Source organism: Lepidothrix coronata, unplaced genomic scaffold (assembly GCF_001604755.1).
Source record: "Lepidothrix coronata isolate B3197 unplaced genomic scaffold, Lepidothrix_coronata-1.0 Scaffold6, whole genome shotgun sequence".
Taxonomy (NCBI): Eukaryota; Metazoa; Chordata; class Aves; order Passeriformes; family Pipridae; genus Lepidothrix; species Lepidothrix coronata.
In genome coordinates, this window is record NW_016690186.1 from 9,416,236 (window position 1) to 9,434,762 (window position 18,527).

Consider the following 18,527-nt stretch of genomic DNA (forward strand, 5'->3'; position numbering starts at 1 on the left):
AAACAGAAAAAAAATTGAGGTAGTGGTGGTGCTTTAATGTTGCTGGTTTTCCTTGCAATGTTGCATCTGAAAGGCAGTTGACTTCTATTGTTTTAGTAAGTTCAATTGATTTATTTATTTACTTTTTAAAATATATGTTTTTCTCATTTCAGAGATGTGAAGCCTGATAATATGCTGCTAGATAAAGCTGGTCATTTAAAATTAGCTGATTTTGGTACTTGTATGAAGATGAACAAGGTAAACATATGTTTGTAATTTCACTTTTCTGTTTGTGAAAGGAAAACATACCTAAAAGTGAAAAGAAAATATACTGAAAACTTTTCAGCTATTTGAGGAGAGTTGAAAGTTCCACTCTGTTCCCATTACTGTTCTTCATGGTCTTAGTGAAAGGTGTCCCTGCCCATGGCAGGGGGTTGGAACTAAATGATCTTTAAAGTCCCTTCCAACCCAAACCATTCTGTGATCCTGTGATTCATGCATCTTACTCAATGACAAGTTAAAATGCAGAAATGGTGCTTTGAGTACTGATTTCTAGAGAAAGTTTCTGAAGTCAAACCTTTGATTGTCTCTAGATCCTCAGGGTTATTTCTTTAAGTCTTTGGTTATGAAAAGTTAATGAGAAGAAGTGAGATGATTTTTATGTAGTGTGTCAGTAATGAGAGAATCAAAACTGATGTGCAAGTCGCTGAATACCAGTTGTACTTATTAGCCACATGCTGACGTAGCACAAGGAAAAATCTGAAGGAAACAGGTGTCATAGAATTATTTCTTTTTTAAAAATATATCCTGAGGTCATTAAAAAATATTTTGCAACAATATTTCACATACCACGAAGCACTGTTGTTCCCTACACAAAACTGATTGGTTTGTGTCAGCCTGCACGTATTTTTGAGGAAAACAATCTGAAATATGTGGTACTTAGTAGAGTCAGTGTAATATGTATATTGTATTCTCATCATATTCCAGGAGCTTTGAATAAATTACTGTACTTGGCTGCTTTGCTATAAATAAAAGGCCACAGTGAAAACCAAATGCAGGTTACATGTACAAATTCAAGAAGTTTTCTCACTAACAGCCCACTTCAGTAGAATAGCTGACACAAAATTTGGCTTTATTTTGACTTTATATAGAGTTATTCTTGACTGATTATGTTCTTAACGATGAGGAATTTTGAAATACAGAAAAGCATTATCCTGCTGCTTAAGCTGTATGTGCGAAAAAAAGAATAGAAAAAATGTTGCAAAACTTTGCTGTACATTAGCATCACTGAAGTAAACTCATGTCAACAACACCTTAGATTTTTTACTGCTCTGAACAAAGCTGGCCTATGAGTCTTGAGCCTAGTCTTGGTTCCTCTAGTGTTTTGAAAGAGAAAGGTTACTCTGTAGAAGAAAAGCTGCTCAGCACAGGAGCTTAATTTAGGTGCATTCTGGATTTGCTGCACATGCAACACTGAATTAATATTTGTTTTATTTACTTAGTTGTATATTTTAATGCAAGTTTTTCTACTGATCCATTTCTAGGGATGGCATAGAATTATTTCAGAAGTGCCTTAGTGGCACTTGAAAAGTGTGCGTGGTTGCAGCTTCAGCATTCTGAATGACAGCTCCAGTGTGACTGATCTCAGATCCACCAGCCCTTTCTCAGGGGCGTGAGGAATGTCAACTGTTCTTCTCACTTGTTACCTGTTTCGAAGCCTATCTACTTAGAGTTTGAAAGCCCTGTCTCCATTTAGTCTTCCTGGCATTAAGTATATTGAGTCAGAGGCAAAAAATTTGTACTTCATCTGTTCCTGTCAGCAAAATCCCTGATGTTGACCCATTTATGCTAACAGAGGAACTTTCGCTATTTACAGTACATCCTGTCAGTATATGACACATTTATATTGGCATGAACTGTGTGTGATGGGCCTAGGTGCAATTCTCACTATTTCTTGGGTACAAACAGAAGTTTTTAAAGTAACTTTCACTGTGTTTGACAGATCTGGTGGTTTGTTCTAGATGTAGCAGTTTAGACTTTAAAAATATTAAAATACTTGTTCAAAAAAGAATGTTTGTTGACAAAAGTTGATGTAGATCTGTTGATGTTGCTTAGGGTGCATAAACTCTTAGAAATTACTTGCAATTTTGGATCTTATATTTGGGCCTGTGTGTTTTCCTGCTCTTTGTAGGAAGGTATGGTACGATGTGATACGGCTGTGGGAACACCAGACTATATCTCTCCTGAAGTACTGAAGTCCCAGGGAGGTGATGGTTACTACGGGCGAGAATGTGACTGGTGGTCAGTTGGAGTCTTCTTGTATGAGATGCTTGTAGGTGAGTAGTAGGAAAATCAGAATTGACTACACTGCTTAACCAGACTTAAAAACTAAAGTTGTTTTCAACTTTATTACTCTTTTGACATAAACTGTGGTTTACTAATCCTGATATTTACAGAATATGTTCTAGAAAAATTCAATCACAGTTCTTAAACATTTGGCCTTGCCTCTCGTTCACTTGGTTGCTTACATTGTTTGATTTGTAGTTCATATATTAAAAATCAAATTTATAATACTTTTGATTTGCTTTTTAACTTTTGTGGTTCTGCTTTTTCAGGGGATACACCTTTTTATGCAGATTCTTTGGTTGGAACATATAGTAAGATTATGAACCATAAGAACTCCCTTACTTTCCCTGATGACAATGACATTTCTAAAGAGGCAAAAAACCTTATTTGTGCCTTTTTAACTGATAGGTAAGACTTAAATTTTATTCAAAACAAAAGTAAGCCTTCACTAAGACAATTTCTTCTCATGTTGAAAGAAAATACGTATTTGTTTTATGTGGGTTTTTAAACTGCTCAAGAGAAGTGAAATTCTTACTGTCTCAGCATGAATGGAGTGTAACAACTTGGCAGCTGCCTGACCAGTCCATGATGCAGAGCTTCTTATAGACAAGAGTTAAAACCAGACTGTATTCTGAAATGTAGCTGTCGTGCTCATGTAGTTATCTTCTTATGAAAACTTTTGAGTTATGTCTACTTCTTACCATAGTTTGAGGGGTGTTTTATTGTCTTTGTTCTTATATTATGCCTTAAAATGAGTCTTTCCTTCAGAATAATTTACTTAATCTCACATGTTTAACCAAACTGGTCTTTAACAGGGAAGTGAGACTGGGACGAAATGGTGTAGAAGAGATTAAACGGCACCTTTTCTTCAAAAATGATCAGTGGGCTTGGGAAACGCTCAGAGACAGTAAGTATAGTGCTCTTCTCAGAGATGGTGATCTGGCTTACTTATGTATCATGTTAGCAAAAGGACTGCTGTATTTTGTTTAAAGGAATTTAAAATTTTATTTACTCTGTGCCGAGGAAATAGGTTTCTTAGTCACTTGAGTAATATAATGATTATTATCATACTATTTTGCATTTTTTCTAGCTGTAGCACCAGTTGTGCCTGACTTAAGTAGTGACATTGACACTAGTAATTTTGATGATCTGGAAGAAGACAAAGGAGAGGAAGAAACATTTCCCATACCAAAAGCATTTGTGGGCAACCAGCTTCCTTTCGTAGGATTTACGTATTACAGCAACCGTCGGTACGTATGCAGAAAGCAAGCTCATGGTGTATTCTTTTGTCAGCAGTCTCTCTGACTCTTACCAACCAGTATTTAGATATAAGTCTCTTCGGATTCTTAATAACAATTCAGAATACTAATAAATTAAACTCTTTTGATACTTTGCTAATGACAACCTCTGCTGCTAGGCATCAGTACCTTAAAATATCACACTGTATTTTTGAATGTCCTATTCTGCTTTGAGAAGATTATATAGTAATGCTGCAGAAGCTAAGCAAGAAAAATCCACTAGGCAGAGTTACCTGCAGAGCACTGAATTGTATATGTAGAGTCATGAATTAGGGGTAGGAATGTCCATTTGTTTTACTGCAAATTACTGTTCCTGAGCTGTAGATGAAATTTCCATACCTTACATCTGTGTTTTAGCATGTGATAAATTAAACCTCGGCTTACTAGAAATAAAATATTTCCTACTTGCCTGCTTTCTGCTTTATAATTTTTTTTAAGTACCCATCCACTGCAGAGTGAGATTGTGATACTTTACAGTTTTCACTATTACTTGAAAGACTTGAAAGTTAAAATTGTATTAATTCATGCTTTTGACCATCATTATTATTGTAGGCCCTGTGGTTAGCTATATCTACATTCAAAAATCTCAATAACCTTTTCTTACTTTGAAAGCTGCTTTTAATTGCGGTGAGTGTCAGTCAGGCCTAAAATGGGCTACAACTTCCATTAGACCATGTCAGATAGAGGCCATTAGTTTTAATAGCATTTCTGCATAGGAAAACCTTAAAAGAAATAAATCTGGTTTTCATGCTTGCATAGAAGAGGAAACACTTTTCCAAGCCTGTGGTGAAATTCTTTCCATCTCTGCAAAGACTTGGATTTGTTGTTGCTTTCTGCATAGTGAGACATAGAGGGACTTGCAGACTTTTCATACAGGTTGTGTGAGTTAGCAGTTCAAGAATTTCACCTACTGCTCTTGTTTCAGTCTGTAATTTTAAAAAGTCTTAATATTTGGCTTGCAGAAAGATTTTGGGATATGTTGTCAAGAAGGTGAAGTAGCATACAGAAGCTTGTTAATAACAGAATTTCTTCTCTCCCCATCTTCACTTTTAGGGGACAGTATCAGGAATTTGGAGAATTAAGTGACTGTGGTTTTGCTGTCATGGAAGAGCTCTGCTGCTAAATACTATCATAACTTTGTAGGCTTACTAGAACTATAATGCTGGCCTAGAATTGAATTTGATATTCTGCTGGTGTGATTGTCTTGCAAAGTCTGAAATGGTCATCTTCCAAAGTTCATGTGTTGGAGAGTTCTTCCTCACATAATCTAATGCACTTAAGAGATGCTTTACTCTCTCCGGTTTAGTTATCAGGCCAAGAAAATCACATCAGATACCAAAGGAATTTGAATATAGTGATTTGTGTTTATGTACCTGACTTTTCAGAATCATCATGTACCTGACTTTTCAGAATCATCATGAATAGAAATTTGTAGTAATTTTAGAAAACACGTAAAATAAGAACACTGGCTTCAGGGCAAACTTTTTGTGTGTGGAACTGTTAGTAACTTTGTTGAAAGATACACAAGCTCTGCAGAGTTTGCTTCATTTTTGCTACTTGCTGCATAAGTGCCTGAGTAAATATTTGTGGGATGGAAGCCAATGAGAGTGTTGTAACCAAGGAAAGCAAAGATTTTTTTTTTTAATGATTATTAAAAAAGAAAAGTGGTTATATTAGTATTTGGCACAAATCCTTTTTTCTGCAGACCTTCTACTGCAGCTTTCTACTTTACCTTTTACAATAATTCGAGTTCTTCAGTTAAATGTGCTTAAATGATTATGTTACTATTTGGTTATCCACATTTTGGAGCAATAAATCTGGGGGTTATCTTTTAGGATGATTGTATTATTTTAGGGTTTTTTCATAGTCTTGCCTTTAAACAACTCTTCAAATATAACTTTTAATATGTTTTTGCAGATATTTAGCTGCCTCTGCAGAAAATTCCAATGATAACAGAACAGGCCCCACTGTGGACAAAAGTGTGGTATGTCTCACTGATTTTCAGCTTTGTTTTTTCCTAGTAAAGACTCTATTGCATATATGGACATAAACTGTTTTGAGTTAGAAATGTCATAAATTGTTTTAGTGTTTGAAATATGAGAAATCAATGAATAATTTCAAGATGTTTAGTATGGCCTGCCTAATAAAATTATTGGAAAAACAGAATTTTACTTTATATAACAGGTTTTCCTGAATTGGATAAAATAGCTGAAACTGCCTGCTCTTTTTGTGGAAAAGGATTCCACAAAGTTTTTATCTTTAGAAATATCGAAGTGTTTGTGCAGCATATTTAGAGTGTTTTGTCTGTCTCAGATATGCACACTAGCTTTGTGGCAACCATGGAGTCTGGACATGAGTGGGATGGGAAGCTTGAGCTTTCCAGCAACCCACCGGTTTAACTCTGGAGCTGGTCTTCCTGTGAACCGAAGTGGGATGTGGCAGATAATGTACCAGGCTTGGGTATTCTCCTCCTTCCCAAGGGCACCTCACAAGCTATTGGGAGTTGGGGCAATGAGGATCTGCATTTATAGAGCAGTTCACCTTGCAAGAAACGTTTAGGAATTCTTTCAGTTAATGCTTCCCAAGCTCCCTGACAAGTCAGGTTTCTAGGAAGGTACACTAAGGTGTTTGAAACAAGGCCTCCTTGGATTCTGTGTAAGTTCTGATGTAAATCAAGCTATTCCCTTAGAGTGGTTTGATATTTTAAAAGTTCCATTCTTTCCAGAAAAAAATACTTGTCAAAAAATTGATGATTAACTAAAAGAAATCTTAGCTTTGACTATGATTTACTTTGTTGATATTATGTTCTGCTATGTTTTCTGTTGAGAGTAGAAAAGAAGCAAATATTGATCTATGTTCCCTTTTCTCTTGAACTTGCAATATAAGGGTTTTAATGATATATGGCACTATCCAGAGAACATTTGAAAGGGCAGGGAAACTGATTGTGTCCTTTATTGAGCAGCTATATTAATTAATCATTGTAGTATCTTGATTCTTTATGTATGTTGATGTGTTCCACACCTTTTTCTTTCCTCATGAGCATTTGACTGTTGATATAGTAAAATTTCAAAACAGAGCCAGACTTTCAAATATTTGAAGATACTTAAAACTGTGTGCTGGCTTTTGGTTGACTTGGAAGAGAATTACTGAATGGACTTCGCATGATTAGTGGGATACAGGCAACTGTGTGTAGCTAAAGAACCCTCAGTAGTCCTGCCCATATTGTCAGATATATTTGAATGTCTTGTCATTTCCCAGTTTTGGGAGGTGAAGCTCTGGAAGAATCTGAGGGATATAGGGAGGTTTAAATAAATGTTGAGTTTTTACTGCAAGGTATTTTTACCCCACAGTTCTTTCTCAGCTGTTTTTCTTTCATTACATGCTGCAATGAAAACGGTAATGTTGGCACATGGTTAGCAAATTAATTAGTTCTGGAAATATAACACAAGATGTTACCTGGTCTATCTGATTTTGAAGTACTTGAGTGTCTTCTGGGAGAGACTGAGTGCCACAAATTTCCAGGAAATTCATTGTGTTTTGTGAGTGTGTAAAACTTAACAGAATTAGACCGTGAAGTTAAACAGAAATGGAATTCAACATCCTTTTGCTGGATTTCAAACCTTTTTGAAGATCTCATTGTTTACTTTGGTTTAGTACTACCATAACCACCTGTCAACAGTTTAGATATTAAGAAAGAGGAGATTAACAGATTCTTTTGCACTGGATCTTAGCTTTTCTTCATTGCTCAGGGTGCAGAACCAGATGCGCTATGCTGTAGTGACTAAGAAAAAAAAAAAAAAAAAGAAAAAAGTATGACAGTTTCAAAGGGATTTTTCTTGACTTCTCTGTTGTATACAGGCTTTTCTATAGTACTTTCCTCCCCTGCTTCCTACTCAAAGTGGAAGCTGAGAACAAACTAAAACTTTAAGGAATGCTTTTATACTGAGTTAATTGTAACTCAGGATATTCTTAAGGTATTATTTAGTCTGTTGATATCAGATTGTGCAAAACTAGTCCGGAAGCCTGTTGTCTTGTACTGATATAATTAGACTGCTCAGCAAGCTTAGATAGGCCCCTTGGGGTACAGCCCTCTGTGAGAACATCCAGAGACAGAAAGAAGCAAGAGGATGCAATAGCTGTCCAAACGAATAGGAGCCAGTACAGAAATGCCTCAGTTGCCAGATGTCTTTTTGAACCTGTTCTTCATCTATCCCATTTAGTTCCTCTCTGCACCCTGTCTGGAAGGGCTATAACATGAATAACCAAGAAATGAAAGAGCAGTTACATGGAAACTTCTTTATCCTCTGTTTTGTCATTTGGCATTTGCTGTGGTCCTTTTTTACTAAAGTGAGAGATGGCCTTTAAGTAGTCTTGCTTCTTGCTTTATTTCTGATTGGTTCATACTAAGGAGGTAAGTGTGTTGTGTACTGGTCCTCCTTCCTCAAAGTTTAGATTTAGAGGCCATCTCTGTGATTTTTGACTGCAACCATTGCCCGATCTATATAGTGTTATGTTCTATGTCACATTAGTAATTCTTTTTTCCATAGCTGCTCTGTAAGTGCTGAGATGTCTAATTTTTGGAGGGTTTTTTATTTTTTGGAGTTAAACCAGGAAACAAGAAAGCAAAAGATCAGAACCACTTGAATATGTTGCTTTGAAGAGAGTCTAGATTAGGAATATAATTCTTCTTTATGCAGTTCCAAGAGCATTGAGGGAAATGTGGAAGAACTAAATAGGCTGAAATCCTGACAAGATCAGTGGAAAGGTTTGTAGTGAATCAACACGACTGACTTAATAAGCTTCCTCAAAGTTGAAACTGACTTGTTAACTGAGGATTTTGGTGATGTTGGATTGGGATTATTGTGCCCAGAGATTCAGTAGAAGGTAGATATTTTAAGACTACATGAAAAGACTGAATTTTTTAATTTATTCTGCTGGCAAACAGTACACGCTGTACAGTAATGTTCTGTATTAGCAGCTAAAGTTTATTACTATTTTTCAAACCTTAGTACAGTTCTAGCTGTAAAAGTGATCTCTGACTAAACAGATGTTAAGAGGATTTTCTCCCCATTGCTGATAACTGACAGGCCTGGTTCTGCTTCTTGAACTTGTTGGGAGCTTGAAGATGCATTGCAAAATACATGTTCATGCTAGAAGAAGAAATTTTGAGACTAACTAAAATGCTTTCTTATATCTTTGCAGTAATATCTTTAGTCAGATTCTGAAGATACATAAACCAAGGAGAATTTGATTTAGCTTAGCCCTGTGAATTTTGATGATACCCTAAAATTTTGTGTGCATGCAAATGACAAAACGGTGTTGTTTCTTGTAATTAAATTTCTTAGCATTTGGGGTGGGGGGCATCAAATTTTAATAAGGTAAACAATTAGTGTTTTGATAGGAGAGAGTAAACTGTGATACAACGTGAGCGGAACTGAATATTCTGAAATGCTTTTTTAAGTTTTTAAATTTAATGCATGTACTTTCATGTACAAATATGTATTTAAAGCTGGAAAATATGCAGAAGATGATCTATGAGTTGGAAGAACAGCTACATAATGAAATGCAGTTGAAAGATGAAATGGAGCAAAAGTGCAGGTGAGACTTTCAACTTTAATTGTTTATGTAATTTAAATACATCTAACACTTCAGTTCTATGTTACTGCTTTAGGGATTACCAGAATAATGCTAAGAATGGTATTGTAGTTCTCCAAGGGAGTTCCAGGCACAGGTTTAAGTAATTCTAAAATTTTCTTGAGTTCAGTATGAAGAAAGTGTTTTCTTTTCATTGACACCCGTGTAACACACATTCTTTCTGAACACTTGAGTGTTTGAGTTTATCTGATATCTCTGTATTCAGATGTTTTATTGCACTGAGGTACACACTGATCATGCTGATTCTTTTGAAGATACTGTATATATGGCATATATTAGATTATTAAAATTACCTAGCTGGTTTCTAAATACAGGGTACTTGTTAGAAAACCTTTTTTTTCCTGTGACTGACAGATAAGAACAGCTATTTGCTTTCCAAAGTTCTTTCTACCATGTTGAAAGAAGTAGCTATGTGAGAATTTGCATTTTTCTTGCAGCTACACTTACAAACAAGCAGTTGGGATTCTTACTTTCTCATAACCAGGCATTTTTACTTAGATTCATGCAAACTAAATTCCCCTTCAGTCAGTTCTCTTTTTGAAGTCTTTTCCTGAAGGACTAAATAATGCCAGGAGGCAACATAGNGGCATTTTTACTTAGATTCATGCAAACTAAATTCCCCTTCAGTCAGTTCTCTTTTTGAAGTCTTTTCCTGAAGGACTAAATAATGCCAGGAGGCAGTATAGGATACAGGAAGAATTTAGACTTGTGAATTAGGACCAAAGTGTGTAGCTGTACAAGCTACTCATGTGTAAACTGGTAACCAAAGTGGTCTGGTGGGAATTTAGGCTGTGTGACACTGTTGCTTGCTTCAACACAACCTCACTGTTCACACGTTCTGCTTGCTTTCCACAAGCAGGACATACCTTGCTTGAAGGATATTCAGTAACTGTCTTCCTGCAGTACTACTGAAGTTGTCAGAACACAACAGTGTGTCTTCTGGTATGTCATACCATTCACTGCAGATTTAGTAGATAGGATATATTGCTGTAACTGCTCCTTTTTGTATCTCCCAGGTAGCATTGTCTGGGTCCTTTTTGTTACCTCTTTGAAGAGGGCTAGCTAGCTACAAAAATGCAGTGCGTGTGTCAATGTTACTGCCAGATAACCTCACTCTATAGTCCAGTGTTCTAATACATTGCTTCAGAAGAGGCACTTTCAAATAATATTATTCAGATATCTTTATCTGTAATAGGGAGCTCCTTACTTTTGAATTAATGAACTATTTTAGGTATTTGGAAAGTCACAACAAGAGGAAGTTTTAGCAGTTTACCAGGGTATTCTAATTTTAAGGATAACCTGTTGTGTACATACTCTGTTTTACATTTGCAGATAAAGGAATAAGATGTGGCACCTAAAGTTTTGCATATTTAATCTGCAACAAAGTTGATAAATACTTAATATATTTTGCAAATTATTTCCAGTGGTTGATTGTCTTCTTCAGTTCTAAATGTTCATTACAAAACAGCATTAGTCAAAATGTAAATGTTCACTTTAGTAACGGTCACAAATTGTTTCACTAGAAAAACTATGTATAATGTATCTTGTTTAATGAGCTTGTTTTATTTTTAGATCTTCAAACATAAAACTTGACAAGATAATGAAAGAACTGGATGAAGAGGTAATTTTTTTCCTCACTGAAGCCACCTCAGTTGGGTAGAGAGTGTAGTAAAGGATAGTACTTTTGTGATTCTAAGATATATCTTCTGTGACTAAAAACTGTGACTGAGTTTAAGTTGGAGACCAAACCATCATGTTTCATTTGCATCAGGAGATGCATTTTTATTTGTACACATATTAAAAGCTTTTGCTTTCTGTAAATCATGCTGATTTATCTTTCCTCTGCTGAATATTTTGCTTAGTCTTGCTTATCGCAATTTCTCTGGAGTTTATCAAAATCAATTACTATAAAAATTAATATACAGATGATTTTCTACTGAGTCCTTATGTTGTCTCTTAATAATAATTTTAATGATTACTTTATATTTAATCATATTAACAACAATGTTTCTAGTAATTTCATAAATTTGTCATGCAGAAGTTAAAAAATACATAGTTTCTGAAAACATTTTCAAGAAAGCCAGAACTTATTCATTGGAAACAATGCATCAGTTTCCTTGATCAGTTAGTTGCAGAGATACTGGTTTAGGGTTCATTCCGTAAAATATAAGTAGAAAATGCAGTTGCTTCTAATTTTAGGGAAATCAGAGGAAGAACTTGGAAACAACAGTGTCTCAGATTGAGAAGGAAAAGATGGTATTGCAACATAAGATAAATGAGTATCAAAGAAAATTTGAACAAGAGAATGAAAGAAGACGAAATGTGGAAAATGAAGGTATGCCATACTGTCCAAGCATTAACACTGATGAGGTATATGATATGTTTTGAGATATAATAAACTACCATGACATCCTAAGTGCTACCCAACTTTAAAGATATCTTTTCAAATAATGAACACAAATTTTGAGTTTATTTTTGTCTGAACACAATATTTTTGTTCTTATTTTCAAATTCTATTCTCTGCAGTGTGAGACATGCCAGGAATTTTTTAGAGCATGTTTGTGTAAAAAAACCCCAAGAACAAAACCCTAAGGATGTTTTTTAATCTGCTGTGTTAATGGTGCAATTTCTCTTTAGTGTCCACACTAAAAGATCAGATGGAAGACTTGAAAAAAATCAGCCAGCATTCACAAATTTCAAATGAGAAGATAACACAATTACAAAAACAAGTATGTTGCTTCTGTTCTTTGTATTCATTATTTCTTAGATTTCAGCATTCAAATGTATTGAGCATTCAAATGTAACAAAACTTGTCCCAGTAATTTTTATATTTGAGAATCTTGTCTGGTTTATTTTAACAGCTAGAAGAAGCAAATGATTTGCTGAGGACAGAATCTGATACAGCAGCAAGACTGAGGAAGGGTAACACAGAAATGAGCAAGTCATTGAGTCAGTTAGAATCACTGAATAGAGAACTGCAGGAAAGGTGCAGAGTTTTGGAAAGCACAAAACTGCAGGTGGAAAAAGATTATTACCAACTACAAGCAGCTTTGGAGTCGGAACGAAGGGACAAAAGTCATGGATCTGAAATGATTGGAGAGCTACAGGGTAATTCTTCTGTATTTATACTTTACCAAAAAAGTGGTGATAAGCCTACTTTGTTAAATAAAGGAAGGAAAACCAACCTGCAAAACAACTCTGACTTAAAAATTTCTGAAGATTAGATCTTATTTCCTGATTATATCTAAGCAGCTCCTGGGAGGGAGGGAGAGTATCAAAACCAAAGAGTGGCAGACAGTGATTGTGAATATGGGGCTTCCCTGACTAAAAGTCTGAGTCCGGTGGTACAAAAATATGATCAGCTGATACAGTGCTAGAGAAGACACACCACTCTATCTTACTGCCTTGTGCAGTTGCCACATTGATGTATCCTGCACTTTCTCTTGTTTTGTATGTGGAGAAAGCGATCCTGTTAAATTGCATTGTTTTATTATGATTCTGCATTACTTTATAAGCAAGACGAAGGGCATAGTAAGGGATGCAGATGTGGAATCCCTTTTTTCAGGATGCTTGGAACTTCCTACCATTTGTACTGATTCTTCATACCAGAAAGTATTGAGATGCATTAGTTTGTGACTGTGCCTCTGCTAATGGATCCTGTCTCTTAACTTCTTGTTTTAAGCCATCTGTCTGGAGTACTGAGTTTGCACAAGGCACAGTCTTTGGATGAGGACTTTTCCTTTCCATACTAAAAGGGATCTTACAAGACGGAGACTTTTTACCAGGGTCTGTAGTTTCAGGACAAGGGGCAATGGTTTTAAATTGAAAGCAAATAGATATAGGAAGAAACTTGTTACAATACGGATGGTGAGACCATGGGACAGGTTGCCCGGAGAAATTGTTGTTGCCCTGTCCCTGGAAGTGTTCCAGGCTGGGTTGGATGGGGCTTTAAGCAATGTGGTCTAGTGAAAGGTGATCCTGCATGTGGCAGGGAGTTTTAACTAGATGATCTTCAAAAGTGTCTTCCAACCTGTGTGGAGGTGATTCTACTTAGCGTTTAGTGTAAACTTCTGATGCCGCACAGGGCCTTGCGGTAGATGCTGTGTGGTATGGGGAATAGTTCCTTTAGCTGTGTCAGAGCACTTAAAATCATAGAGTGGTTTCAGCTGGAAAAGACTCTAAGATCATTGAGTCCCAACTGTCAACCCAGTGCTGCCAAGTCCACCACTAACCCATGTTCCTAAGTGCCGCATTCACGTGGTTTTTGAACACTTCCAGGAATGGTGATTCCACCACTTCCCTGGGCAGCCTGTTCCAATGCCTGACTACTCTTTCTGTGAAGAAATTTTTCCTAATACCCAATCTAAACCTCCCCTGGTGCCGTCTTGTAGATGGGTGTCACATTTGCTCACCTCCAGTCAACTGGGACCTCCCCATGATTTGAGTCACAGTTAGGTAAATACATATTGTGTTAGTACCTGTAGGTCCATTTGAGACTAACTTTTTGTGTAATGTGCCTTATCTACGGATTAGCGAAATTAGCATCAGAAAAGGTGCTTGTTGCATAGCATAGCAGAACTTGGATTAATGGAAGACATTTTGCATATTAGATATAGGAAGGGATGGAAGGCGGGTACCAGTTTTTGCATGTGAGTGATTTTTGTGAATTGTTACTAAGGGCATGCATAGAGCGGCTAAAAAGGTCAATTTCCTCTATAATCTACAGCCTTTGCATGGCTGAAAATTTTGAAGCTGTAAATATTTTATGGGCCCAGAAATCAATAAAGGTTGAAAAGCCAATTGATCTAAGTCAAGTAACTAATACTGAGTGGTATTTAATTTCTTGTGGCAGTTCGGATTACAACTTTACAAGAAGAAGTAAAAAACATTAAAAACAATCTCGAAAGAGTGGAAGCGGAAAGAAAGCAAGTACAGGATATGCTTAATCATTCAGAAAAGGTATGGTAAAATGGTGTTGAGACTAATGTTCTTTGTCAGCCTTTGACTGTATTTTCACATAGTATTTATTGAGGTTTCCAATTCATATGTTATTCCTCTAAATTAGCCTTATGTTAAAATTATTAACTAAATAGTGCTAGTTTACAATCTCATGAGGATGGTCTCACAAGTCCTCGGGTAGTTCTTACTTGTAGCATTGGGCATAAAAATATCGTTTGTCGTTCACTATCGCTGATTCAAAGATCCAGCCCGTCTGCTACTAGCAAGGAATTTTTTCTGCCTGCCTAACTATTGTTGCAGAGAGTTGCCTGTGAAACTCTATGAACTTTTAAAAAGCTGAAATTTATATTTCTGCTTTTACTGGATTTTAATTTGATTGTAACAGTGCCAGGCCTTTTGATCGACTTTGGAGCTGAAGCGTTTCAATTTTTCTGTCCATCCTTCCTTCTGAATGGTAGCAGCATGTTCCCCTAATGTCTCTGATCCCCTCCATAAGATGGAAAAACAAGTAAAGAAGAGTAAAAGGAAATCCTACACCCTTTCTCCAGACAGACTATGTAGTTAGCTCTGTGTTTTGAAGTCAGGTAAAACCTTACTGTGGTGTGCAGTCTATGCAAATAAACCAGAGAGATGTGACTATCTATGAGGGAAGGGGCAAGCAATTCTAATTTGATGTTACATGAAGCAGCTATTCAAAGGCAAGTCCCTGTCTCTTAAAGCTCATCTCCAGTGCTTGTTTCATGAGTTACTGTTAATGGCCGGCAGTTCTAGCAAGGAAATAACAGAATGGCATCCAGGTAACAATAAATCAGATTCCTGCGTGCACTAGTGTTTTCAGTGCATTAGTTGTATGTTTCTAATTTAAATGACTACTTACTATTCAAATGGAGAAATTTCCATTATGTTACAAGTTTATAGACTACTGAAAAAAGTTAATGAAGTTTTCTCCAGAGCACTGAGTACAGGTTTTATCCATTACCATTTTTTATTAAGCATGGAAAATAACATTGATAATTTCTTGATAACAAAAAGTTAACACTAAAGAAGGGAATAAAGGAAATGTGATTCCCTCAGGTATTATAGAAATCTTACAACTTTTTTCTTATCCTTAGGAAAAGAATAATTTAGAGATAGATTTGAACTACAAGCTCAAATCATTACAAGACAGATTAGAACAGGAGGTCAATGAGCACAAAGTGACTAAAGCTCGGTTAACTGACAAACATCAGTCAATAGAGGAGGCAAGATCAGTTGCAATGTGTGGTAAGTGTTTCTCGCAAGTCTCAGGTAAATACATATTAAAAGTTATTTTTATTATGACACCTCAAAACACAATGTCTTAAAATGTAGTACTCTTACACAAGTCTTTAATCCCTTGTGTAAAGAAAATGTGTATTGAAATCTTCAAACATGAAAACTACGCATTTAAAATTATTTTCTCTAATATGGTACTTATTCCATAAAAATTGCATCGTTTCCTAATGTTTTGTGTATCTTACTGCATTTGCAATTCAAAGCCTTCCTTGGCTTCTAAAATGCTATTGATTCTTGAAATTCTGGCTAATGCTAAACAGAATTGAAAGAATGCATTATCAAGACAGATGTCTTAGAGCAATCATTCCTGTGTAACTGCATTAAAAACATCAGTATTAGGCTTGTCTGAAGTGTGAAGTTTCTTTTATAGATACATGTCCATGAATCTTGATCTCTTAGTTAAATATGTCAGGTTTTCTCTGTGAAGGTCATCAGTACCTAAATGTGACTTTTCAGAGAACTAACATGAATGGTAGCATTTCTTTTCTTTTGCTCTCCTATCCATTCATGAGAATGAAACTTTGCCTTTACTTCGTAATGATTACTTCATGAGTCTGCATTCTGTTATTTATAGTTCAGTTGTCATGATAACATTCCAGTGCTTTGATTGCAGATTGGAATTATATTTCTTTTTTAGTGTCCCTTGTAATAATGCCAGGAACTTTGTACTCAGTAATCAGTCCATCTAATAGCAAAAGAGCTTAAATAGCTGAACAAAAGTGTCTGAAAAATATTAGGGTATTTAAGACTGTGTTTACAAAAGCTTGTCTGCAGATGCTATTTATTAATTTTTGCTGTATTTCTTTCCTTAATCTTTTTTAGAAATGGAAAAAAAGGTAAAGGAAGAACGGGCAGCAAGAGAAAAGGCAGAAAATCGAATAGTTCAAGCTGAAAAACAGTGTTCCATGTTGGACTTTGATCTGAAGCAATCTCAGCAGAAACTGGAACACCTTCTTGAGCAAAAGGAGAGACTGGAAGATGAAGTAAGCAAAATGTTCATCCCTAACAATTTTCTATAAAGATAAGAAAATTAGGGTTGCACTCAGAAATAGAAAAGTAAATTCACTTAAACTGAGCTCCTTGTATAATACACCTCTCAGTAGAATTGAAGATTGTTGTTGGCCTAAATAGGGTTAGGTACTTTATGCTTGTTTCTTAGCTCTTGCATGCCTTACATATTTGAACCCTCAATTTAATATAAAGCAATTTTTTGTGTTTTCTCTTTTTTAAAAGAAAAATCTTACTTGTGAATTTGACTGTGTAGTCTGATTGGTTTGGATGGTTTGCAGATCTGAGTCTGTATTCTCTAGAGAAGGTTTTGTTCAAGGAATTGCAATTAGAATATTGGGGGTGAAGACTAGGTTCTAAGAATAATAGTTTCATTCTTGCATTTTCATGACAGGACACTGGGAATGAAGGTTTTAACACCTTTCTTACAGGTCATAACACCTAACTTACAGGTCATGTAAATTAGTTTTTATATCGCTGGTGGGCTGCAGGTTTTTTCTAGGGTGAGAAGTTTTTAAGATGTGAAATCCACAGATTGGTTTGCAGGACCTTTCAGCAGATGATTTGAGTTTCTTCCATTGTTGCATTTAAAAAAGATAAAACAAATTTGGGACTTTGAAATGAGCTAAGTATGGGTAAGCTTTATCATCATGCAACAGATTATTGCACTGAAGTGTTTGGAGATTTAGGAGTATTTTTTTGTACAGTACACTGTAGCATCTAGTCAGTGGTGTTTAATATAAAATAATCCAGATATAAAACATGTTCAACCACATGCAACTGGTTATTTAGCAAGCACTCCTAAATTGAAATATGTCTTATTTAGGTAAAGAATCTGACATTTAAGCTAGAACAGGAGACAAATAAGCGAATAATGGCACAGAATGAATTAAAGACACAAGCTTTTGAAGCTGATAACTTAAAGAGTTCCGAGAAGCAGCTGAAACAGGAAATCAATACCTTGTTGGAAGCAAAGAGGTTACTGGAATTCGAATCGGCTCAACTTACTAAGTAAGTAAAAATCTGAAGTAAAATGGAAAAAATTGCTTAATTATACATGTACTGTTTTGCATGTTCCTGTTACTGAATAAAGTTATCTGGTGCATAGGCATTTTTTCCTAAACTAAAAGAGTATTTTTAGCTGCATGTTGTGATTTCTGTATGTAGCCTTCAGTGTTGGAATAGTTTTGTTATGAGCTATGATGCAGACCAGTTCTTGACTCATCTTTCTATGTCAACACATATATATGCCATATATATATATATGCCACTTTTATTTGAGTGACTGTGATACTACTTACTAAATCATATGGGATTCTTACATTTAGTATATGGGAGTCAGTAGCTTTTTTCCCCTTTAATTACCTGATTAATTTTCTTAACATTTCTTAAACTGACTGAAGACATTTTTCATTAATTAGGGTTCTATTATATATTCCTTCAGCTGGCTTAACATTTGTCCATTTGGGCGACTTCTCATCTTCTAAATTACATACTGAGATGATCGTCAGTTTAGAATAAGAAATGTAATTAAATCAGAATTTTAGGATACAGCAAGCTGTTAGTTTTCGTGAAATAATATGTGTGCAAATGTAAGATTGTCATAGGATGCTGTTCTACTTAGAAATTGTCTTTTGTTAGTAGCTGACTTCTTACATGTTTTCCATTTTTATTTCTTCAAAGGCAGTACAGAGGAAATGAATGTCAAATGCGTGAGCTTCAGGATCAGCTTGAAGCTGAGCAGTATTTTTCGGTAAGACTTGCCAAGAATTGTGTATGCTACATTTTGACATAAAATCATTTAACAGTGCATAGTTAATAGATACTAAATTTTTTTAAACGTAAATAACAACCTGGCATAAATCAACAATGCAGAAAATCCTGCTTGAAATACAAACAATGAAAAAATGTTAGAGAATGTTAGATAGTGTATCTAAAACGTTGCTTTGTGCTTGTTTGTCAAAACTT

General features: G+C 35.5%; 1 protein-coding gene across 4 annotated transcripts in view; it reads left to right on the forward strand.

Moving 5' to 3' along the window:
• The window catches only part of ROCK1 (Rho associated coiled-coil containing protein kinase 1), an 87,389-nt gene that overhangs the window by 40,392 nt on the left and 28,470 nt on the right, over positions 1–18,527 (forward strand). For all 4 annotated transcript variants that reach the window (XR_001877585.1, XM_017831990.1, XM_017832000.1 and 1 more), the window contains 16 exons: positions 153–237; positions 2,171–2,315; positions 2,595–2,733; positions 3,141–3,232; positions 3,416–3,575; positions 5,541–5,607; positions 9,133–9,221; positions 10,851–10,899; positions 11,478–11,613; positions 11,916–12,007; positions 12,140–12,386; positions 14,131–14,237; positions 15,350–15,500; positions 16,374–16,534; positions 17,386–17,570; positions 18,243–18,312. Coding sequence is in view for 3 of the 4 variants with exons in the window: in XM_017831990.1 (XP_017687479.1) it covers positions 153–237; positions 2,171–2,315; positions 2,595–2,733; positions 3,141–3,232; positions 3,416–3,575; positions 5,541–5,607; positions 9,133–9,221; positions 10,851–10,899; positions 11,478–11,613; positions 11,916–12,007; positions 12,140–12,386; positions 14,131–14,237; positions 15,350–15,500; positions 16,374–16,534; positions 17,386–17,570; positions 18,243–18,312 (1,975 nt within the window). In the remaining variant the exon portion in view is untranslated. The remainder of the gene's footprint in view (positions 1–152; positions 238–2,170; positions 2,316–2,594; positions 2,734–3,140; positions 3,233–3,415; positions 3,576–5,540; positions 5,608–9,132; positions 9,222–10,850; positions 10,900–11,477; positions 11,614–11,915; positions 12,008–12,139; positions 12,387–14,130; positions 14,238–15,349; positions 15,501–16,373; positions 16,535–17,385; positions 17,571–18,242; positions 18,313–18,527) is intronic.